At 45.4% G+C, this 25,967-nt stretch overlaps 1 protein-coding gene and 1 long non-coding RNA gene across 15 annotated transcripts in view; one reads left to right on the top strand and one right to left on the bottom strand.

Moving 5' to 3' along the window:
• DTNA (dystrobrevin alpha) overlaps positions 1-5,844 on the top strand; it is a 238,541-nt gene extending 232,697 nt beyond the window's left edge. For all 14 annotated transcript variants that reach the window (XM_075826277.1, XM_075826275.1, XM_075826276.1 and 11 more), the window contains 3 exons: positions 879-1,047; positions 3,090-3,216; positions 5,797-5,844. In XM_075826277.1, the coding sequence (XP_075682392.1) occupies positions 879-1,047; positions 3,090-3,216; positions 5,797-5,814 (314 nt within the window). In that variant the 3' untranslated portion in view covers positions 5,815-5,844. The remainder of the gene's footprint in view (positions 1-878; positions 1,048-3,089; positions 3,217-5,796) is intronic.
• Positions 1-25,967, bottom strand: part of LOC142651494 (uncharacterized) — a 57,866-nt gene that overhangs the window by 1,927 nt on the left and 29,972 nt on the right. The window lies entirely within an intron of this gene.

Genomic DNA, 25,967 nt, shown 5'->3' with positions numbered 1-25,967 from the left:
ATACGTTTTTTTTACATGTTTGTTTAACAATGCACAACACATCTTGGGATGTGTCAGGTTTGGGGATAAGTTAAAGGGTTATTCCCATCTTCTGTTAAAGCTATTAATTTTTGTAAACACTTTTCTTTATCCAAACAATGTCGTTTTCGTGATCTCCGTGCTCCATGTTGCTGTCGGTCCCTCTTTGTTTACTGCTCGTTGTCTGGGGATCCGGCCACCTTTGTTTTCCGATAGCTGTTGCCGCGCGTGAGCAATGATATCTACTCCGTCCTTAGGAGAGTATGTCATTGTAATCGTGAACGTACATATCAGCGCATGCGCATTAGATGCTGGCCCTGCCACCGCTCGTGTGGATATATTAGTGGCCAGGGTGCCTTGAAAGTAAAGGTGCTAGTATAAACGGAATTGGGGGGGGGGGGGTTTATCTCGACCACGCTTACCATGCCTGGTTGAGACGATCGTTCTCCCGATGCTGCTAGAACTACATTATCTAGCAACGTCGGGAGCGCGCAGAGTGGCTTGTATGACATCGAGCCGCTCCCGCCCCCTTTTATAAAAGATAACCAGCACTAGCTGAGTTATCAAAATTTAAAAAAGGGTAGTTAGGGAAGGAATTTTTTTTTTTTTTTTCAACAAGTATAGATTTATAATTCAATTTAGGATTAGGATGCATTATAAAAATAAAAAAAATGAATCAATTTTGGAATAACCCTTTAAGGGAAGACACATCTGTACATAATAATATACAGTACATAGAAATGCTGTCATCCAGGTTTTTGTAATGTAGCAGGTGAGGGATTTTCTGCATGTAGCCAGGAGTCCTAGCTCACTGCTTTGAGAACAGCATGTGTCTCACACTCCTCTTTTGTCTTTTCTAGATGTTGGAAATGAAGCAGAAGGCAGTGTGAATGCAGAGTATGGGAGGGTCCACTTTGATGACCTAGTCCCATCCCCAACCTCAGAGAAAGCTTTCCTTGCTCAGATTCATGCCAGAAAACCAACATACAACCATAATTCTTCAGCTGCTGGAAATATTCGTGCAGATATGTATGCAGTCAAGTCAAGGTTTTACTGATATTTTAGAAGCTTATAAGGCATCATTTATCAAAACTGGTCTTCTTGCAAGTAGCAACTAATTAATTTTTACAGAGCAATTTAAGAAAATAAATCTGAGCTCTGATTGGTTGATATGAACAACAATGTCAGTTTTAGAGTTTATCTACACCAGGGGTCTCAAACTCGGCTGGATAAAGGGGCCGCACATAGAAAAATGTTTACATTGATGGGCCGAATTACTTTCAAATTTGATACAATCCAAAAGTATTGTTAATCAATTAGTTATTCGAACTACATTACTATAATTATACTACATTACTATAATAATAATACTACATTACTATAATAATAATAATACTACATTACTATAAAAACAATACTACATTACTATAACAATACTACGTTACTATAACAATAATAATAAATTACTATAATAACACTACATTACTATAATAATAATAATACTACATTATAGCAAAACGACATTACAATAACAATACTTCATTACTATAACAATAATACTACATTACTATAATAATAATAATACTACATTATAGCAAAACTACATTACAATAACAATACTTCATTACTATAACAATAATACTACATTACTATAACAATACTACATTATAGCAAAACTACATTACTATAACAATAATACTACATTACTATAATAATACAGCTATGCTTAAAGTTAACGGAAACTTGCGAGTTTACTCCACGTGCTTATTTTAACAATCCAGTTTAAGTGTCACTAAATGCAGTCTGGCTGCTCAGTTGGCAGCGTTTGGCAGATGCAAGAAAATGAAGATTGGACAGCCCCTTTTTAGATAATGCCATAGTGCCCTCTGTAGATAATGCCATAGTGCCCTCTGTAGATAATGCCACAGTGCCCTCTGTAGATAATGCCACACTGGGCTCTGTAGATAATGCCACACACCCACCCGTAGATAATGCCACAGTGCCCTCTGTAGGAAATCCCACACACCTCCCCTAGATAATGCCACAGTGCCCTCTATAGATAATGACACAGTTCCCTCTGTAGATACTGCCACAGTGCCCTCTGTAGGTAATGTCACAATGCCCTCTGTAGATAAGGCCATAGTGCCCTCTGTAGATAGTGACACACACACACACACACACACACTATAGATAGTGCCACACACACACCTCCCGGTAGATAGCGCCATTGGGGCTCCCTCTAGGAGTGGAATCCCCAGCCAGAGCGTTGCCGACGCTTAGGCCGGGAATTCCTCTGCTGGAGGAGCCCCTGACATCACTGTCCATAGACAGCGACGTCACGGGATCCTCCTTGACCGAAATGTGATGGCAGGGGCAACCCCAGAGCCGGAGTCCTAGAGCAGAGCACTAGTATAGGCTCTGTTCCGGAACTCTGGAGAAGCCCCAGACAGTGATGTCAGGGGCTTCCTCAGAGCAAGAGTCCCGGAGCAGAGCGCCAATATAAGCTCTGCTCTGGGACGTCATGAAGGAGCGTCAGCGCACTCCTCCTTCGGCTTGCTCTCTCCTCTCCCGAGGGAGCTACGGTGCACCGCGGGCCGCAGATGACAGCCTCAGGTTACAGGTCTTGATAAATGTGGTCCAAAGTGTTCATTGTACAAGCATTATATTGATATTTAGGACCATTATGCTTCTGAGTAACCCACCGTTACCCTGAGGAGCCCAGTTAAGAAGGTGCAGCATGAGTTTTAAACACAGCAGGTGCCCAAATCTCTATCAAATCCTTTACTACCAGCTGATAACTTTTACCTACATCGATACATTATATCAAAAGAATTATGTAAAAACCATGAAAAACCTTCCCCCATTGCTGGACTGTTTCCATGGTCCTACAATCAGCCCATGTGAACAGTAAATGGAAGTGCACTGTAAATCAGGTTCTCCTTTTATGTAGACCTAAAATATAAGGGGGCCACTACGTTAAGCAGTTGCCATAGGTCATTAGGTAAATCTTACTGTTCTTCAAATATAAATACATTATATTGTAGTGAATACTTTTTTGAACATCATTGTAGGGGCCCTGAAGATCCATATAACAGACACGATGATGAAACCTATGAGAATGACTCAGTGCGACAACTTGAAAATGAGCTGAAGATGGAAGAGTATCTGAAACAAAAGTTGCAGGATGAAGCCTACCAGGTAAACATGACTGTAAATGATTTCTACATGAGGATATAAGTCACAAGGGTCTAAAGAAGAACATTAACCCAAAATCGTCTTCCTTTAATGAAGCTGGCAAGTTATTTTCAAGCTTGTAAGAATGACAACTATTCTGCCTAAGAAACTTCCCTTGTTAATAAGTGTGAGCCAAACAGGTGAAGAACCTCTTTACACTTATGTATGAGCCACATCAGCGACATCTTAAGCTTTAACCCCTTAAGAACAAGGCCATTTTTAGTATTTTTCGTTTTAGTTTTTTCCAAGGGCCATTTTGATAGCTTGTTTTTTTTTGCAGGAAAAGTTGTAGATTTTAATTCCACCATTTATTGTACCACATAATGTACTGAAATTGACAAAATTATTTAGTGAGGTGGAACAGAATAAAAATGATTCCTCCATTCATTTTTACGGCGTTCACTGGGTGGTAAAACTACTAGTTAACTTTATTCTGCGGCTCAATTCTATTATGGCGATACCAAATTGATAAACAAATGTTCAAAGTAAGAAAGAGATCGGCACTGCTTTGGCTTTTGGAGCACTATAAGTTACATAGTTACATAGTTTGTACGGTTGTAAAAAGACACATGTCCATCAAGTTCAACCAAGGGATGGGAAAGGGGAAGTAAAAAATTTCTACACATAGGAGCTAATATTTTTTTGTTCTAGGAAATTATCTAAGCCTTTTTTTAAATCCATCTACTGTCCCTGCTGTGACCAGCTCCTGCGGTGACTATTCCATAAATTCACAGTTCTCACAATAAAGAAGGCTTGTCGCCTCTGCAGGTTGAACCTGGGCACTGGGCGGATACATATTGACGCTCCACCGTGATTGCTCTCCTATAGGCTGCCTTTGACGTCCGTCGGAAGGAATGGGGGGCCTGTCCCTCTTCCATGTATACTATTGGACAGTGCCGGTATGCACTGATTGCCTCCTGGTGTGGCACACTGATTGGTCCACTGGTGTGTCGATCATGCTCGATGGGAGGCTCGGTTAGTTTGACGGGTCAGGATTGGTCAGTTTGTGATCAGCTGCATTTTCCGGGCAGCATAATACAGTCTCGTTTTCTCGGCGCGCTATCATTAGCCCCTGAACCCCTGAGGACGCTGCCTTGCGCAGCGAAACATGTCGGGGGGGCTCTGACACTATCAATTTTAACTTAATGTGTACCTCCGTTGTTTCCTGCTGATTACCGTCTGTCTGGCCCGACGTTCTGCAGCCGCCGGGCAACACTGACTAAATATACACTTGGCCTTGCTTGCACTGCTCAATGTTACTCTCCAAACGGAGGATATGTTATAACTTTTAAATCAATATATGTAGTTAGTCCTTTTGATTAATATAAGCGTACTAAAGTTAGTTCATTTATCTATGATAGTTGGGACATAGGGATTTGCCTGCTGGTAGCAGTTTTTGTAAATATAAGACAAGCATAGGTACAGCAATTTAGTTGCATTTTCATTTAATGTTACGGCAGGCAAACAAAGGCAATATGGATGTGGAGCACAAGGCTACAGTTACACTACAGCTACAGACTGGACAGCTACAGACAGGGAGGAGAGCGTGTGCATGCGCAACTCGGAGCTCTGCGCGCATCCGCACGCTCTCACTCACTCTTCTGCTCTCGGCAGACAAGGATAAGACTGCGATCTCTCGCGAGAGATCACACAGTCTTGTCCTTGTCTGCCGAGAGCTGAAGAGTGAGGGCGTGTGCATGCTCTCCTCTCTCCAGCTCTTGCTGTGGCACTGTCTGTAGCTGATTGGACAGTGTCACAGCGATGTTACACACCCCGTTGCCTTTACACGCCCCATTGACCGTTCAGGGGGTTATTTAAATATCGGGCGCCAAATATAATGGCACCGATATCTAAATAACGGAGGAAGATAGGAAAAAAATGTCAAGTGCCCCAGGGTTTGTGCAGCCCTGCCCATTACATGCTGCAGTCAGCTGCACATCTATGGGCAGGTGAAAGGTTCTCTTTAACGACTCTAAGGCAGGGCTTAATCGGAGCACCAAGGCGGCAGAGCTGGGGGTCTTCGTTAGGCCCCCCTCATCGAGGGGGGTGATTGAATGACATAGGGTCCCCTCAGCTATTGCTCACTGCATCTAAGGAATACTTCTCCCCCATTCCATAATGTACAGTTCCGTCATGGTGCAGGAAGGGGTTAAATGAACTATAAGAATAAAATAGAAACATCTCAGCCCAAACCTTTATACATGGTGCATATTTTTTTTTTAAAGATTGAATTTTAAGAGAGCAATTCTTCCTCTTGGCTGTCGATGTGTATTGATTTCACTGGGTGCCATATATTGCTACACTTGTGTTAGTATGCACTTGCTATGGAATTGCTAATCATGGGTGGTCCCAACAGTAAAACCATCTGCAGTCACAAAAGATCCACTGATGGGGGCAAAAAAACAAACAAGCAGTAGGGTCACCAAGAGCAGAGTAGAGAAGTGAGGATCCTGCCAGGAATATTGTAGTATGTCTGTATAAAAGGAAATTAATTCTTCATTGGATTATATACTCATATCGTTGTCTGACACTTTCCTCACACAGGTCAGTTTGCAGGGCTGAAGGCACTATTCTCTTCCCTTCCCCTCTGAAGTAAGTATATTCAGTATATATAGCACTAAATTATGAAGTTTACAACATTTAGTGACTACATTGTAACCAAAGATGTCCATCCTCGCACATTATGCCCCCCTCCCCCAGCATGATGCAAACAATATTGTTTCAATCATGGTTAACCGTCTTTATTGCGGATAGCATTTTCCGTTTAGAAACATTGTCGATAGAATGAAGGGAATCCATATTATATAAAACATCTGCCTGATTATGTAATTGATGATATTAATATATTGCGGACTTATAAGACTTGTTTTTACATAGTTATTGTTTGTATTGAACGGCTGTGAGGAAGAAGAAAATGCAGTCATTTCAACAGCAGAGGGCACTCCATGCTTAGTTTACATCCGCAAGTGATCTGAGCAATCGCTCCATGCTGGGAACATATCCAGTGTAATAGAAAGCTCTAGAAATGAGTTACTATAATATTCTTGTTACAATACTCCCTATTTTAGCTGAAAAGTTTGGGGAACAAATATGCAGCATTTCTCAATATTGTGTGTTCATTCAGAGCTCTTATTATTAAAAATAGAGAGATGTGGGAAGAAAAAAAACAAAGAGGAGCAGCTGTCTCAAGACAATGGTCCGTGTTTGTACGAACCCGAAAACATGTCGCCTCATGGGACTGCTTGGTGTGAGCGACTTTCCCCTACGCAGCCCCAATGGGGAGATATTTTACTGTGGGTGGATGATTACAATGAATGAAGATGCAATGGTTAATAAGGTTGAAGTAGAACATCAACAAAGGACGCAGTAAACGTGTAATGTTTTACCTAATTAGATCCCAAGCTGCGTTTATAGGAGCAAGATGTTCAGAAGTCTATCTATGTAATGTCCACAGAAAGCTGAATCTATATGTTTATTGGGGAAATAACACTCATAATCCAAATGTTTTGTTTTTTTTGCTACAGAAAAAAAAGTAGTATGGAGAAGATGCACGTAGCATGTCAGCCATCGATCCGGCAGGAAAAACGCAGGTTGACCTCACCTGCTGCATCTTCTAGTACAAAGAATCCCATCAGAGTCCACCGGAATGTAGCACAGTACATTTGTTCTAAGCCGTGTCGTTTGTAGGTGTGTGTTTTAATTATTACGTTACAAACAAGAAAAAAAACGTTCATTTGAACTCTAAATCATAATTTGCATTATGATAAATATAGCCATTTGCACATACCGTCATACATTCATTGTCATATATCTATTTAACATACGAGCTGCCAGTGCAGATTGTCAGGCAATCTGGCCTCGAAAAAGGAAATCTCCCTTATTTCCAACGGGAAGGGGAATCAAGTATTCAGACTAGTTCAGGCAACCTTGCCAATCCACAGTAGAGAGACACTGAATATATCACCCAGGTGTATACAAACTTCTTCTCTGCCACTGGCCAAACTACCAGAGGAGATCCTGTCTATCACCATGTGGTGGTGGACCATAGACGCTAATGATGTGTAGAACAGCTGTTACTACTAGATGTCTGATACTACTAGATGTCTGATACTACTAGATGTCTGATACTACTAGATGTCTGATACTACTAGATGTCTGATACTACTAGATGTCTGATACTACTAGATGTCTGATACTACTAGATGTCTGATACTACTAGATGTCTGTTACTACTAGATGTCTGATACTACTAGATGTCTGATACTACTAGATGTCTGATACTACTAGATGTCTGATACTACTAGATGTCTGTTACTACTAGATGTCTGATACTACTAGATGTCTGATACTACTAGATGTCTGATACTACTAGATGTCTGATACTACTAGATGTCTGATACTACTAGATGTCTGATACTACTAGATGTCTGATACTACTAGATGTCTGATACTACTAGATGTCTGATACTACTAGATGTCTGATACTACTAGATGTCTGAGTGCCTTAGTTCTATTTGAAGCTACTCACCCACTTATCTAGTAGCAGTATCTAGGCATCTGCATCTGTAACCACTGTGCAGTGCAAAATGGCCCCTTCAATGTGCTGCGGGGACTAGAAAAACGGACAGTAGCGTACCGGCTCCAGCACCTACAGTGCACATGGGTGTGATCGCTCACAGGGACAGCGCGCTTTATTTCATCTACAGCAGGATTTGCACTTGATTTGGGACTGCAATCCTGGACATCCGTTTGGTGTAGCCGGTCATGGCAGTAAGGCAGCAGTTCCATAGAGTTCTTTATGTCTATTTCAGTCACTGGATAGATTTGGATTCATTGATTTAAATATTCATTTTATTTGTTCTGAAAAGCTACAGATTTATGTGTACAAAGCCCATTGAAATAAAATAATACGTCAGGGCTAACTGTATAAATTTGTTTCCTCTCAAGAGCTCACAAATCAGCCATATGAGTTTTTAGTGTATATATCTATATATAAATATATATATATTTTTTTCATTTTCAATATAGACGCTATCATATTAAAAGAAATATAGATAAATTATACAATGTTCAGACTATTTACAATGTAGCTTTTTGCAATCCACACCGACGCTATTAGAACTGTGAACTATGTTTGGAGCTACTCATTATTAACCCTCTCACTGCTGCAGGGTTCTGCCGGGCACTGCATGCCCATCTTCAGCAGCTGAAAGGATAAAGCTGATTATTAACCACAGGTGCCATAAAACCCAAAACTAGTTGAAACTCATTCTCTCCCATATTACTGTTGCCTCTGTCTCTTTTTTTCTTGCTATTTTGCTGTTTGATCAACTGTGTTCTTTGATGTTTTATTTCGCTTTTTTATTTGTTATTTTGAGGCCTTTGTATTCACTGTTACTGCATGCTCGTAAAAGTTCTCCTGTCACGTAGACATAGGGGAGACAGCCATTTTGCATCAGTGATATGGCAAGATCCTACTGACTTGATAAGCTACACACACGAATATGCAGCAAAATATCGCCCTGTGTACAAGCGGCAAATATACTAGGAATTGTTTTCTGAATGCCTTATGGCCGCCAAACATTTTGCATGCATATTGGGGGTGAGTAGGGGTAGCAGTGAAAAGCACAAGGGCTCGCATGTGTGACTGAGAATATGGGGGAAAACCGCAACTCTAATGGTGGGATGCACTGGATTACGACTGAGACGGGCAGGAACACTCTTTCATATAGATCATTTGCTAATAAAATGTCTGTTTACACAGTGGAACTTATTTGTCATGTAAAAAAAAAGCACGAGTTGACTTTCCATTTTCTGTCTTGAGTTGTTGATCCTAAAGCCTGTAAATAGGAACGTCACTTAGGCCCCATGCACACGAACGTGCTTTTGCGGCTGCCATTCCCCTGAAAATCCACGGGAGAATTGCGGTCCTATTCATTCCTATGGGGCCATGCACACGACCGTGGTTTTCACAGTCCGTGCATGGCCCCGGAGTCCGGACCGCAGAAAGAACGGGCAAGCCTTATTAAAGCCGTATTCTGCGGTCCGGGCTCATTGAAAATAATGGCCGCGGCCATGTGCACAGCCCGCGATTTGCTTGCCCGGAAATCACGGCCGTGCACATGGCTACGGTTGTGTGCATGAGGCCTTACTGAAAGGAACTGTAAAGAGAGTAACTGGGAAGAGAGACACAGGAGTAGGAAGGTTTTATTCATTTAAGTGTATGTGGATGGAGTTCTGAACTCATGCCAGCATTTTTCTACCAAAAATAAACATGGAGATTTTGGAGTATTTCACGACAAAGCTATTTAAGGGTATTCCCTAATTTTCCCACCACCCCATAGGTCATTATTTTTTTTTAGAATTAACTTCATCCCTGTTTGTTTTAGTCTGCCCAGAACGTTCAGATTTCCTCTGCCTAATGACACACTAAACTTGTGCCCAGATGTGCGAGCCTTAGTATTATGCGTTATAGAGGACCTATCACCTCTCCTGACATGTCTGTTTTAGTAAATACTTGTATTCCCCATAAAATAACAATTCTGGAACATCATTTCTTCGAACTTTTCATTTTTCCATTCCTCTACTATTCCTCCTGAAAATGTATTAATAACTGGGCACTACCATTCCCCTTGTCTATAGGGCGTATCCTTACAGAGGTCTGATACTGTCAGCATTGTCTGAACGGTCTCAGACTGTGTAGGGACATGCCCCATTGACAAGGGGAATGGTAAAACTCAAAGATGTACGGCACAATGCAGAGTTCTAAGAAAAAATGCTCCAGAATTGTTATTTTATGGGTACTGCAAGTATTTGCTATAACAGACATGTCAGGAGGGAGAGCTGACAGATCCTCTTTTTGATTTAATTAATATTATATGACATATAGGTGTAATATTGGACAGCTTTAAGACAGGGTCGTTTGGTAAGGATAGGGGCAAAGTATATCAAACAGCAAAGAGGCAATGGGTGAGACTAAGAAAGGACCCTTATGCTATACTGCGTAAAGGGTTTTTCCCATCTTAGACATTTATGGCATATCCACAGGACTTGCCATAAATGTCTGATAGATGCTGGTTTCAGCTCTAGGACCCGCACCTATATCAAGAACGGGGGGTCTCCAAACCCCTGTTTCGCCTGGTCCGCTGGCCGCAGGATACATGGCGGAGACTAGTGGAGAGGGGGTTGCGTGCAACTCTCCATTCTGTTTCATGGGAGTTATGGAAACAGCCGGGCAAGCGATGCTCGGCTGATTCCGTAACAACATTACAGCACAATGGAGTAGAGCCACAAGCCCTCTCTCCACTAGTCTCCGCATGGATTCTGCGGCCAGGGACTGCCGCACCAGGCGAAGCAGGGGTCTGGAAACACCTGTCCTCGATATAGGTGCGGGTCCCAGATCTGGGACTCGCATCTATCAGACATTTAGGGCATAGCCTATGGATATGTAACCTCTGAACGGAGCCCTGATGCAGATGTGAACGAAGACTAAGATGTGAAAACCCCTTAAAGGTTCATCTTTTTACAGGTTTTACCGATAGACATGCTGCTATGTTTAAATGATAATGGTACGGGATTGCAATGATTATAATGGAACGTGTCCTCAAAGTTCCATTCTAGATGCCTGTCAGATGGACGTGAATGAAAACTAAGAAAAGTGCTGCAATATTTATTTTTTGATTTAGTAGCATCTACGTTACTTTAAAGGCTATGGACAGCTACAGAAACCGCTTAGCTCGCTATGCTACGCTGTTTCCGTAACTCCCATTCACTTCTGTAGGACATAAGGAAACAGCGTACCACAGCGAGCTTGGCTGTTTCCGTAAGCAGTCCACATCTCTACTGAGTCTCCGCCTGGATGCAGCGGCCAACAACCACCTCGCCAGATAGCCAAAAGCTGCCTCGGGGACAAGGTTGGGTCCAAAGGTGTCCATAGCCTTTAAATTACTGAATCCTGATACCTCAAGAGAAAATGTGCTCCATTGAATAATCGTGAGGCTGCTGATAGATGTGGGGATGGAGGTTTGAGTGTATTGTCTGTTTGTTTATTATTTTATAAGCCTTGTTAGCACTACATACTAGTTCATGGAGTGGTTTTCTTATGGTTTATGTATGATTAGTCCAAATTATAATAGGAAGATTAAGAAGAAAAGTAAAATTCCTTTAACTTGGTGTCAGATCATCCAGGAGTTGGTTTTCATCAGAACTCTCTGATGCTATGGAATCTTACTAGACCAGAAGAAAATGTAATAAAATAATTTTAAGATTTAGGAGTAATTGGTTATGTGGGGTTTGCATATCAAGTTGGAAGATATCTACCTTTATGAGTTTCAGGAAAATGTATCATCTAACATGTCCACTAGTAGAGATTCATGTGCTGGGATATCACCAATTCCCACTGTCCCACAGTACCCTGAAGAGAGCTGGGACCCTTCTCAATCGTGCTTTCTTTTACAAGCTTTGGGTGACAGACTCAAGCACCCATTGACGATTTTCAAACATGGATTTTCTGACATGACTCTGAAAATAGGGTACCATTGATTTCAATAGTAGCGATTGAGTTAAAGCCATCTACAGTGCCACCCTTCGTTCTGCCATTCGATGAAGTTTCCAGCCATATGATTTGTCAGAAGGTAAATTTAGGTGAACTCTTTAAAGCATCAGGTACTTGTGCATTTTTGTTATTGTTGATTCCATTCTATTGTGATGGGTAGGTGGGGGGTGGGATGGGGTGGCTGATCTTACAACCCTTACATTTTTGTCAAATAATCGAGAGGTTTGATAATCTAACAACTGTTGGGTACCATTGATGCCAGATTATAAGAATTTTAGTGTACATTAGATATTAATAACTGCATGATGTTCTTTATAATAAGCTCTTACTCTATAATTGTTCGTAAGTATTCTTTCTTTTTTTTGTTTGGATGACCCAAAATGAGTTTAAGAAAAAGTGCCATGAAAAAATAGATGATTGGATATTTACTGTAGAGGTACAGAGACTGGTGTTTCCACATGAGGAATAAAAATGAGGTTTATCTACTGGGTGCTTTTCATAGAAGAGTTTGGCAATAGAGGATAAGCCATTTCTACACTGTCGGTTTGAACTATTATTTTAAGCCGTTCTTTTAGCCTACATTCTACTATATTTAAACATAAATAGGCTTTCATCATAGAGTAGGCTGGCTTCCATATATTGCTTTTTGAGTGTTCACAGAATGTATACTGAGAGATAATTAGAATGTAGAATATTTACAGTTTTGCATATGATTTGCGTGGCCTTCACTACGATACTTTACTAGGGTACTTTTGCTGTTGTGTTTTTACCTTTTTTTTGATTGCATGAGTCATGTAATAATTTGTTAGCAAAGGTATCTTTTTATTCTGTTCGGTTTATTTCCCATGTTATAGTACTCCTGACAACTGCACAGACTAGAGGCGCTCATTTTGTGGGCTGAAAAGGGTATTCATGAGTTTTTATTATTATTAACCAGTGGAGTGATAATCCTACTGATTCTGTTGGCTTGGAACTGGAGAAGCTAGAATGTGAGTTCTCAGGAACATGTGTTCAGCTCACAAAATAGCTGCTAAATCATTGTGCAGGAAACAGATGAAGTTTACTGTAGATAGACCTTGTAAATATGGGCAGCCTCAGGTTGCGTCATTCAAGTGTAGTCTCCGTAATATGCAGAGCAGATAACAGCGAGCAATCCTCTGTATTGGAACAGGCCTTTTGACTTCTGAACCAAAAATGTAATCTGAAAATCTCGAGGTTACTGACCGATATTTGTAATTCTATAACTACTGTACTTGACAACTTGAAGACCGCAAGAACAGACACACTAAAGAATTTGACCATTTTCATTGGTATTGTAACAAAACTAGTACTGTATGGAAAATTTTGTATTGCTGTTAAGTATTGTTTTGTGTGTGTGTGTTGGAACCTACATGGGACATGTCCTATTTTGAAGTGGTTATAATAACTGTGTGTCTATATTTTGGAATGGAATTATTTCTTCATTAAAATGAATTTTTAAAAACCTTATCTTGTGGAATGATTTACTTGATATTTATACTGCTGAAATGTAATACCTGAAAATATACAGTAATAATAATAGTAATAATAATAATAGTAGCAATAATACCGTACTATTGATTATATCTTACAATTAGTGTCAAGGTGACATACTCGCTCATAAATTCACTATTTTGAAAAGTTTTTATTGAATACTCTTTTTGTAGAAAGGGGTTGTCCCAGCTGAACAAATCCCTGTTTAAAAATTGATAGTTTTTTACCGCTCAGACGGTTGTGGATGTAAAGCCTGAAGTGTGCATCAAGGGTTTGACCTTCCCCCAGCTAGCATGCAGAAAGAACGATCCAAATTTCCACTGGTGTGTGTATCTCGCTGGTACTTGTGGTTCCACACAGCAGTGAAACTGCAGAAATGCAACTGCTTGCTGTGTAGATCCTCGTACTTGATGTTCTAAATCTCCAACAAGGGAGAAAAAGGAGATAGTGCACTACCTTTTGGAAACTACAAATTCCACGACTTTATTCCATACTTACAAAAACAGATATAGATAAAAGCATAAGATAAGCTCTTGTAACACGCCAAATATTGCAACCCGAAAGGTAGTGCACGATCTCCTTTTTCTCCCTTGTTGGGGATTTAGAACATCAAGTACGAGGATATACACAGCAAGCAGTTGCATTTCTGCCGTTTCATTTCTGTGTGGAACCACAAGTACCAGCGAGATACACACAACAATGGAAATTTGGATAGTTCTTTCTGCATGCTAGAAAACAGCTCCGTATTTACAGACGTTTTTTGTTAAGCGTGTGAACATAGCCTGACCTGCCTAAGTAGAGTCGTGTGTTAACGAACCTTCCCTTACCCCATCCTATCCCTCCACCCCCACCTTTAGGAAAGACACGTGACACCGAGGTTGGATGTGAAATGGCCACAGCAGCCGTTTATTAATTTTACAGTTTTATAAAAACAATTTAAATCCGAAACCTTCGGATAACTAGTTAGGAATCCACCAGAGAATTCCTTCTAATAATTCACATGACCCAACATGGGTCAGAAACGTAAATAACAATTTAACGTTAACATTAACCCGAGCAGAGGAAGTCCTTGAAGCCCTTTCAGATATTCCTTTTTTAAGAACACACCGAGTTAGCCATCTGCAAACCACTAATTACCTCCAGCCGTAAACCAGCTCGGAAGCACCGTTCACCTCTGCAGATGGCTCCAACCACTAGAAGTCCACTTCAAGGGGATAACACCCGATGAAGCCCTCAAGTGATATACCGACCACTAGAAGTCCACTTCAAAGGGATAACACCCGATGAAGCCTTCAAGTGATATACCTTCTACCAGAAGACCACTTCAAAGGGATAACACCCGATGAAGTCTTCAACCATGTACCTTTTTTGGGGGACGCATACCCCCGATGCGACCCCCCCACCATTTTTTACTGACTGGCCTCAAGGACTCCCCCCGCCAGCTGCCATGACAATAGGACCTACTCAGGAAAAAAGGAAAACATGTTAGATAAGCACACAAATAAAACACAACACTCATATACGGACGTACGCAAATACCCACCACGTAACAAACCAAGGGCGGGAGGGTGGGAGCTTGTTCTTACTGTGCTACTGCTCCCGCTGCTTCCGGCTCAATGCCGAAAACAGCGGGAAGAGCAGCAATGGCCCCCCTGACTCCTCCCTGACCCCCTCCAACTCCCTCCAGCTCTCCCTCACCTGTTAACCCTTTCCCTACCAGGGAGGTCATGGAGGCTTCCCCTTCAGCCCTGCAGGCTCGGTCCAGCCCCTTCTTGACCTGCCTAAGTAGAGTCGTGTGTTAACGAACCTTCCCTTACCCCATCCTATCCCCCCACCCCCACCTTTAGGAAAGACACGTGACACCGAGGTTGGATGTGAAATGGCCACAGCAGCCGTTTATTAATTTTACAGTTTTATAAAAACAATTTAAATCCGAAACCTTCGGATAACTAGTTAGGAATCCACCAGAGAATTCCTTCTAATAATTCACATGACCCAACATGGGTCAGAAACGTAAATAACAATTTAACGTTAACATTAACCCGAGCAGAGGAAGTCCTTGAAGCCCTTTCAGATATTCCTTTTTTAAGAACACACCGAGTTAGCCATCTGCAAACCACTAATTACCTCCAGCCGTAAACCAGCTCGGAAGCACCGTTCACCTCTGCAGATGGCTCCAACCACTAGAAGTCCACTTCAAGGGGATAACACCCGATGAAGCCCTCAAGTGATATACCGACCACTAGAAGTCCACTTCAAAGGGATAACACCCGATGAAGCCTTCAAGTGATATACCTTCTACCAGAAGACCACTTCAAAGGGATAACACCCGATGAAGTCTTCAACCATGTACCTTTTTTGGGGGACGCATACCCCCGATGCGACCCCCCCACCATTTTTTACTGACTGGCCTCAAGGACTCCCCCCGCCACAGCGAAACAGGCCTTGACCACCTTAAGCCTGTGAGTTCCTCCACACCACCACCGCCCTTTCAATGCCTTCTGCTATCGCCAAGCTCCACAAATCAATGCCAACCTCGGTCAGATGAACCCCGTCACTCCTCCAGAAATTCCCCACTCCTGACTCCAAATCCCTATGCCTCACGCAAATGCCCCCGTTCCTTGCCACAAAACGGGACACCGCCCGATTAACTTTAATGCGAGCCTTATTGACTCTCTCCACCGATCTAGCCAACCGCCAATGTTTTCTTGGGACTATGTCCGACCACACTATCACTAACTTGGGATAAGATACCCACAAACACAACATATCGTGTTTGATATCCCGCACCAACTCACGAAAGGGGCGGACTCCTAAGTCATTCCCACCCACGTGCAGCACTAAGACCTCCGGAACCCTATCAAGCCGAGCATATGTCTGGAATTCCGCCAACACCCTGCTCCACGACATACCTCTAAATCCCAGCCAATGCACAACCGCATCCTGTCGCGGAATGCGCAACTGGCGACCATCCGGGCGGACGTCCGCCCTCAAAGCCCCCCAGTGCACGTAAGAATGACCCATCAACCACACCAAACACGGAGGCGAATCTGAAACGGAAAAAACAATTAGGCACCACCATATAACATTTTTAAAGCGTTAACAACAAACCTCATAACATATGGGGGCGGACATAGGACTTAAACCTGTTGGACTCCCAACGACCAATACGCCGCACCCCCTCATCATCCAACCCCCAGCGCCCCGCTTCTGTTGCTGCGCCAATCCTAAAGGAGTGAGATGAATATGAGCCTGCCGCAACACCAACCGCCGCCAAACATTTTTTAAATACAGCTCCAAACTGAAACCTGGACAAAAACGACCCGTCCACATGACGTAACAAAGGCAAATCTGGAGACCCCCTTTTCGGCGTAAAACCCCGCATGCACTCTACTGGGCACATAACCGACCCCGGGAGGGCGAACAAAACTATCAGTTTACCCTTCCCCACTTGATCAGTTTTTGACCGACGCAACCATACCTCCAGCCGATCTGCGAAGAGGCTCACCTCCCCAGATCTCAGCCCCCCTGCCTGTTTAGTACTTGGCGATACCAACTCACCTATTCTAAATGCCCCAAAGAACGCTAACGAAAAAGCTAACCGAAACAAATCCATTTCGTCTGAAGAACGACAGACCGATGCTAATGAACCGCCCAACGAGCTAAGCAAAGTAAACGACACAGGCCTTCTACTATCCGCCTCCACCCTACCTCGGCGCAGCCCCTTCAAGGCCTGCGATACCAGAAATTCCTTCGATACATCCTGAAAGCCCCGCAACTTAAACCCAAACGCCACCGCAGATATGAACCGGTTCACCTTCGCCACTGAAAACCCCGCCTCCCAGGCGTCCCCTAACCAGTACAAAAGTGCCACCAACCTGTCTCTATCCGTATTGACGTCACCCAACTCTCTTACCCACTCCTCCCACTGCCTCCAACAAGCAGCATAAGCACTCCACGTCGAGCGCGCCAAAGACCTTTGTAACAGTTGTTCTACGGGACCGATACCAGATCCCAAAGATGCTCCGGACAAGCCAAACCGAGCCGTTCCGCTCCCGGTGCCAATTGCCGAAACCGGTCCCACTGCGAGCGAGAAAGAGCATCAGCGATACAGTTCCGTACACCCGGGACATGCACCGCCACCACCCACGCGTTCAACGACAAACACACCAACACTAAATGTCGCAACAATTGAACTACCGGAGGAGAGGACGCCGTGATATTATTAATGGCCAGCACCACCCCCATGTTGTCGCAGTAAAAACGGACCTTCTTATCCCTGAGCCTGTCCCCCCAAATGGTAGCCGCCACCACGATGGGAAACAGCTCGAGCAGGGCCAGATTCCGCGTGAGTCCACTGGACACCCAACTAGCCGGCCATTGACCCGCGCACCACGGACCTCCCCCGTAAGCTCCAAAACCGCCCGCCCCAGCCGCATCCGTAAAAATATTCAAATCACTCGTATCCTGCGCTGGGGCCATCCATAGTGAGCGACCATTGTACTGGCCCAAGAAGTCATCCCAAACCTGAAGATCCGCTCGGTGCTCCTCCTTGAGCCGAACAAAATGATGCGGCGCACGCACTCCCGCCGTTGCCGCCGCCAACCTCCTACCAAACACCCTCCCCATCGGCATAATCCGGCAGGCGAAATTCAACTTCCCCAGAAGCGACTGAAGCTCCCGCAGCGTCATTTTCGTCAGTCTACAAGCCCGCCGTACCTCCAGCCTCAAAGCACCCAACTTATCCGCAGGGAGACGACACTCCATTGCCACCGAGTCTACTTCAATTCCCAAAAAACAAATCGTCGCTACCGCGCCCTCCGTTTTTTCTGGCGCCAAAGGAATACCGAAATCCCTCGCCACCTTCTGTAGTGCATGAAGCAAATTACCGCAAACCGGCGAACCCCCCGGGCCAACACACAAAAAATCATCTAAGTAATGGATCAACGAGTCGACCCCGGATACTCCCCTCGTTACCCACTCTACGAAGCTACTAAACGCCTCGAAGTATGCACAAGAAAGGGAACACCCCATCGGAAGGCACCGATCCACGTAAAAAGCCCCATCCCAAAAACAACCCAACAGCCGTTGGCTTTCTGGATGAACAGGCAACAACCTGAACGCCGCCTCGATGTCGGTTTTTGCTAGCAGCGCACCTGGACCCGCAGCCCGCACTAAACCCACCGCCTTATCGAACGAGGTATAGACTACGGAGCACAACTCGTGATCAATCCCGTCATTTACCGACGAACCCTTGGGATACGATAAATGTTGAATCAAACGAAATTTTCCGGGCTCGCGTTTAGGGACAATACCCAACGGGGACACAACTAAATCTTCTACAGGCGACTCAACAAACGGCCCCGACATGCGGCCCAACGAAACTTCTTTCAACAACTTTTCCGACACGACTTTTGCATGCAAGTAAGCCGATTCTAAATTCCTCCGCGTAACCGGAACCTCATAAGGAGGCGGAGGAATAACAAAACCAACACGAAACCCTTCGGAAAGCAACTTCGCCGCCGCCCTATCTGGATACTCATTTAGATAAGGGGCCATCTTTTCCACCCTCACCGGCGACACCCCCTTGACCAGCCGCGGAGTGTGGTTCCCTGACCTCTTTTTTCGCAGACATTTTGCCGCCCCGTGTGATGCACCATTACACTCGGAACACACGTGCTTGAACTTGCACGTGGCCCCGAACTTACACTGGCCTTCATTAAATTGCCAGCAAAAACCCGCCTTTCCCCCGCCGCTTTGTCCAACCTGGCTAGACTGGCCTCCCTGGCCGGCGCTCCCGGGAAAGGACTGCCTAACCGGAGCCGTAACCCGTAACCAGAGAGCAATATCCTTCTGGTCCCACCGAATCGCCGACCGAACCGCTTTCCGCTGACGGAATTGCTCATCGTATCGCAGCCACGCCTGACCCCCATACGCCCTATGAGCCTCCCCAATGGCATCAAAATAACAAAATAACGCCGAACAATTTTCCGGCGCCTTTTCCCCTATCACACTAGCCAATATGGCGAACGCCTGCGACCAATTAACGAACGTCTGCGGGATAAGCCTATACCGCCGCCGTTCCTCCTCGTCCTTTTTCCTCTCGTCCCGCTTGCTCTTATCCAAATTAAATTTAGCGAGCGGCAAGAGAGAAAAAATCTCAACATATTCATCCTTCCAGATCCGCTCGCGCACCTCCTGCTTTAAATGCGCCCCCAACGGACCTTCGAAACAAACGTACACCTCCCCCCGAGCACGGTCATCAATACGCACCCGATCGCCATCCTTTTGTGCCTCGGTCTGTACCGACACCGCGACCGCCTCCCTAACCGCCAGCACGGGCCGCGCCTGTACCAACCCCAAGTCCCTGGGGCCCTCCCACACTACCGCCGGGGACACTTCCGTAACTAACGGCGCCGCCGCCCTATCTAGGCGCCCGACCAGCTCCCTCAAGCAACCCACTAAGTCTGCCAGACCCGCGCCATCGCGCCCGCCCGCGCCACTACCGGCAACCGATGCGACGCTAGCAGCCCCCCCACCGACACCCGACATAAAAATCGCTGGATATGACAATGATGGAGTTACACACTCACCGGGCCGCACAGGCGCTGTGTTCCCGTCAGCCGGACCATCCTGACCTCGACGATACACGTCCAGTTCACCTTCCTCGAGCTCATCTCTCGCAGACGACTGGCCATCCCACCGACATCTTCGGATCGGAGATGATGACGCGCTGACCGATGGGCCGGCAACCTGCCGCCCGACCGATGGAACCCAGACTTCCGACCGGACCTGTTGCCTCGACGTCGCTGCAGATCTAGGCGTCCGTCTCGATGATCCTGAAGAAGCCTGCCCCCTGGCCGGAACATCACCAGGCGGGGCGGCCGTACCTCGTCCTCCGAATCTTCCATCCGATGGTGGAGGGGTGACAGGGAGCCCGGCCTGCGACTCCCTGCTCACCGCCAGACCCCGTCGCGGCCTGGGATTCCTGCCAGGACGCAGGGCCTGGGAAGGGGCGGTCCCCCCAGCTGCCTGGCCTGCAGCGTCCGAGATCGGGCTCCCCCTGCGACGCCGTGTCCGCGGGACTGCCTCAGGACTGAGGCGCTCTGGAGGTCGAGACCGCCGGGAGGGACGGGTCGACCCGGCCTGCGTCGCCGTCACCCCCGGCAACGCTCTCTGCCTGCTCCGGACAGGAGCAGTTGTTGCCGACTCCCCCCCCGCCGCCATGCTAGGAAGGGGGCCGGGGGAGGGGATTCTCGCTAATGCAGCCACGGTCTCCTCCAGCCATCCGGGACCGTGGTGCACAGCAGCAGCACGCAGCTGCTCTAACAAAACCGCCTCCGACATACAGTAAGAGCGCAGGCAACGGGGAGCTTGTTCTTACTGTGCTACTGCTCCCGCTGCTTCCGGCTCAATGCCGAAAACAGCGGGAAGAGCAGCAACGGCCCCCCTGACTCCTCCCTGACCCCCTCCAACTCCCTCCAGCTCTCCCTCACCTGTTAACCCTTTCCCTACCAGGGAGGTCATGGAGGCTTCCCCTTCAGCCCTGCAGGCTCGGTCCAGCCCCTTCTTTAGTCTCCTTCCCTTCCTTCCTTGATCTGTTGGTCACTCACATTGTATAGAAGGAATTTCACTCCTTCGCTACAGCAGCAGATAAGCGCACGACATGCTGCAGCAGAGGAGGGTCTTTTATTTTCCTTGTGCCATACCCTAGTCTACAACTGGCTTTCATCCCGGCCAGATGAGGATAAACTTAGAAAATGTTGCAGCCGCGTAGGCCCGCAGTTGAAGATACCAATGTTTCCCCTCTTGGTCTGCACATTGTGGGTTCAGACAGCTGCCGTCAGATTCGGACCACGGTCCGCCAGTTGAGTACCCTTGCACTATACTATAGTTTGCAATAACAGCCATAGAAAAACAATAGGGGTTAATGACAGTGAATGTGTATTCTCAGGAGACTGTGCAACAACAACATTGACATATGGTAAAAACAAAAACTAAAACTGCGCACCTTGGGAGCCCAGAGCAATTACAGACAAAACAGGTTGGTCTGGGAATATTATTTACCTGGTTAATGCTGACAGTGGTTACAGATCTCGTAAACCTGGTTATTTTATTCGATCGTGGAATGAATTATGCTGCAGTTAATTGTAGTACTATACAGCTGATATTTAAAGTGGTATTGAGAAGCCACATCAGGGATCCCCAAGGAGCATACAGCAATTTTTTATCAGCATAATCCCCTGAAGAGACCGTCTCACACTCGTGAGGGGGAAGGGAAATAATAAGAAAGTTTATGTGTTGGCCCGCCTTTTTCATGGTAAATAATCAATGTAACAGGGATAGAGGGGGACAGTATACTACATTACAATTTTTACCACCAGGAGCAAGAGGAACATTCCCTACTTGTACCGTATTTTTCAGACTATAGGACGCACTGGACCATAAGACGCACCCATAATTTGTAACATAGAAGAGGATAAAAAGAGTTTTGCCTTTAACTGTACATTTCCTGGGTAATATTCAGACACTAGGGTATAGATACAGTACCACAGTGCCCCAATACAATGCCAGCCACAGTGCCCCAATACAATGCCAGCCACAGTGTCCCAATACAACGCCAGCCACAGTGCTCCATAACAATGACCGCCACAGTGCCTCAATACAATGCCAGCCACAGAGCCCCATAACAATGCCAGCCACAGTGCCTCAATACAATGCCAGCCACAGTGCTCCATAACAATGCCAACCACAGTGCCTCTATACAATGCCAACCACAGTGCTCCAATACAATGTCAGCCACAGAAATACAAGATATTGGCAGCTATACTGCTTACTCTCCCTTGAACTCACCAGACATCAGAGATGTGGAGAGGCAGGGGTTAATGGTGTTAAATATGCTCTTGGCTCTGTACATAGGAGGGGGCATGGCTAGAAGGTCCTTGCAGATCAGCACCTGCACAGATTTACTGTGCTGTGTGTGCAAATGTCTGGGTTATCTGCTCATTGAACAGTGAGGGTTGACATTAGTCTGTGTGTAAGATGTGACTGTTCAGTGAGCAGATATCCCAGAGTATTTTTTTACACACCGCACAGGACATGCTGCTTCCATAACACTGCGCTGCAAGTACCTTTGAAGCAGGAGCTCAGTGTCATGCGTCTTCATACACTGGTACCTTCAGGCTATAAGATGCGGCGCAACATTACAGCACAGATTCCAGGACAAAAAGTGCGTCTTATAGTCCGAAAAATACGGTTTATATTCGGTTCATTTCACTGAGAAGATTACTAACCTGCAACAAGTATGTTATGGTCAAACTTGGGAGTTTCTAGCACCTGGAAACCCCCTTTGAGCAATTCAGGAGAAACCTTGGGGGGAATTTAACAACTTTTCTAATGCAACTTTTCTAAAGAAAAAAGTCACAAACAGGTCAAAACTCGCAAAAACGTAGACTTTTGAGCCGTTTCCAATGCTCTCGCTACTCGCCGAAAGTTGGTGGAGCTTAGCAGAAGGGGAAGTGCAACCTGTGGCCTGACGCATTTACTATGACTTACGCCAAAAACTGGCGTAAATTAAGCCAATACATGGTGAGGGTAGATTTCACTCAATGGCGCACAGACAGCCAAAGATGCTAAACATTTATTAAGAGAGATAGACCTCTTATTAAATTTGTTGCATCTTAGTCCAGCTTGTTTCCTATTAAGACTGGCATATAAATGCCAGTCTGGATAAATCCCCCCCCCCCCCCATTGAGTTAAATGTAAAATATATTTATGCCTCCATTAGGAGGAGCTCATTGCATACTGATTGTTTTATTGAGTTCAAAAGAAGCTGTATAAATCCCTATGTATTGAGCTCCATCTAGTGGCAGCTGCAGGCAGACAAAATTGTAAAACGTAACTGATTGGTCCTATAAAGGTGTAACAACTTGCAAGTATGTGGACCCCCTTGCCCATTCTGCCGTGACAGAGTAGCAGCTGCTGATTAACAGAGTCTGTAAGGGTCAGTAATGCAGTAGTACCTGGAAGGTCAGAAGTGGGTATATGCCAGACAGGAGAAAGCAGGCCTGTGCAGGGTAATAATATGTGGCTAGCACTCCGGACTGGTGTAGTGTAGACGTCTCAGACACTGTACTTGGCTAGGACACCGCACTGGAGTAGTGCAGTCATCTCAGACACTGGACTTGGCTAGGACACCGGACTCAGATGGTGAAGTCGTCTCGGACACTCGACTTTAGCACTAGAACTGAACACAGATACTGGATACGGGAAACAGGATTCAGAATACGGGATACAGCTACGGAGCCATTTGCAAGACAAACGTAGGGTAGACATAACATTGCTCAGGCAAGGTGGTTTTTAAATTCCCCGGTGTGTAGGGATTGGACAGGGACTAAGTTGCATGTGTGCGCGCTGGCCCTTTAAAACCGGGGAACCCCAGGAGTAACAGCAGAATGAGAGAGCAGTCTGTGTCGGTGACTGGAGGAGGAGACGCCGGCAAGTCCTAAAAGGCCTGCGGTCGCGGCTGCCGGTAAGTGGGGAATGCCGGCGGTCAGTGACCGCGGACATTAGAAAAGGGAAGTAGGGTATTTGGAGCTCTGTATTGGAACAATAAAGCGCCGACCCCCAGTGGCGGATTAAGTAGACCATTGGCCCTGGGCTGTTACCCAAATTTGGGCCCCCCTTCTCCACCGCCGCCCTGCCGCACCTTAACTATTGTTAACACTACATTTTTGTGCAAGCATTAACAAATAGGTGTTACGATTCCCCTTGTTAAAGGACTGTGTCCCTACATACTGACTGTCTCCAACCATCACTGACAGTATCACACTGCAGGGACACATCCTCCTGACAAGGGGAATGGTAACACCCATTTGTCTATCAGTCCTGGACTGCACAAAGACATTATGTGGAATACAAGGATTTCCTATAATAAACATATCAGGCTAGGTGACAGATTCCCTATATTCCAGTGACTCACAGGTGACGTCTTCTCAGATTCTAGTAGTTTTCTTTCCTCTTTTCTTCTCCATCCGGTCCGAACCTCATGACGACTTAACCCGGCCATGACCCATTTTTGCAGAATTTTTTCAGATGTCTTTGGCTCCTCAGTTTTTCAACATTTCCACGCCTATATACAAAGATAAAATTCTCATTGTGCCACAAAGTGTACCACTAAATATAAGAATAACCATACACTGGATATAATTGTCTCAAACACTGTAAAGTAAAGCACCACCCACACAGTGCCTGTAGATAGCGCCACACACAGCCCCTGTACATAGCATCACACACACACCTCCTTGTAGATAGTGCCACACAGCCTCCCTGTAGATAGCGCCAAACAGCCCCCTGTGTATATATCGCCACCAGCCTGCAGATAGCGCCACCCCGCCTGTAGATAGTGCCACACACAACCTGTAGATAGCACCGCCCCCTTGTAGAAAGCGGCACACAGCCCCCCTGTAGATAGCGCCACCCCCTGTAGTTAGTGCCACACTTACCTGTCCCCGTTCAAGCGCCGTCCTCTTCTCCGATGATGCAGGCCTGGTCTCTTCTGACCAGGCTGCATCCAGTGGAGCGACGCAAGTGGCGCAATGATGTCATCGCGCTGCCTGCATCACAGAAAAAGTTGAATGGCGGGGAAGGGAACTGACGGTTCCCTTGCTTTGCCAGCAATTTCAATTGTTTCTGTTTCCAATGTTCACACGACCTATTTTCTGCCGTTTTTGGGGCCGTAAACGCCCGAAAAACGGCCGAAAAGTCGGAAGCAGAACGCCTCCAAACATCTGCCCATTGATTTCAATGGGAAAAACAGTCCCTTCTTGGGACGTTTTTGGAGGCGTTTTTCATTGACTCTATAGAAAACAGCTCCAAAAACGGCCGTAAAAAACGCAGCGAAAACCTTCTGAAAATCAGGAGCTGTTTTCCCTTGGGGTATGTTCACATGGCCAATTTTCAGACGTTTTTCAGGCCGTAAACGCCCTGAAAAATGGCTAAAAATGTGGGGGCTGAACGCCTCCAAACATCTGCCCATTAATTTCAATGGGAAAAACGGCGTTCAGTTCCCACGGGGCATTTTTTATGCAGCCGTTTTTAAAAACGCCTTGTAAAAAGAAGTGCATGTCACTTCTTGAGCCGTTTTTGGAGCCGTTTTTCATTGACTCAATAGAAAAACAGCTCCAAAAACGTCCGTCAAAAACGCAGCAAAAAATGCTAGTTGCTTAAAAAACGGCTGAAAGTCAGGGGCTGTTTTCCCTTGAAAACTGCTTCGTATTTACAGCCGTTTTTTGTTAAGCGTGTGAACATAACCTTAGTATTTCAGTAATATCCCTGGGGCTCTAGAATGTCCTATCACTCAAAGCCTAAACACTCTATGCAAACGTGTGTGATGTAGTACATGTAGAAAGATGGCAAAGTGAGTATAATTAAGGGTGGAGGGGAATTTTGTCCTTTTAAAAATCCTGCCTTTGCCCCTGTATATACTTGGTGGCGTCTGAACTCGCTTGTTCCTCGTCGATAACCTTACTATGCATTGAAGCTAATGAAAAGAACAAGGACCCTGGAACGACCATCGTTTTTTAAAGGATTCTGGGACGTTGGCCTCTATTCATCTGCTGACAATAAAAAGCCACAAGAAATGTAGATA

This window comes from Rhinoderma darwinii, chromosome 5 (assembly GCF_050947455.1).
Source record: "Rhinoderma darwinii isolate aRhiDar2 chromosome 5, aRhiDar2.hap1, whole genome shotgun sequence".
Classification (NCBI taxonomy): domain Eukaryota; kingdom Metazoa; phylum Chordata; class Amphibia; order Anura; family Rhinodermatidae; genus Rhinoderma; species Rhinoderma darwinii.
The sequence above is the reverse complement of the archived record's forward strand: the minus strand, read 5'-3'. Positions and strand labels throughout refer to the sequence as shown.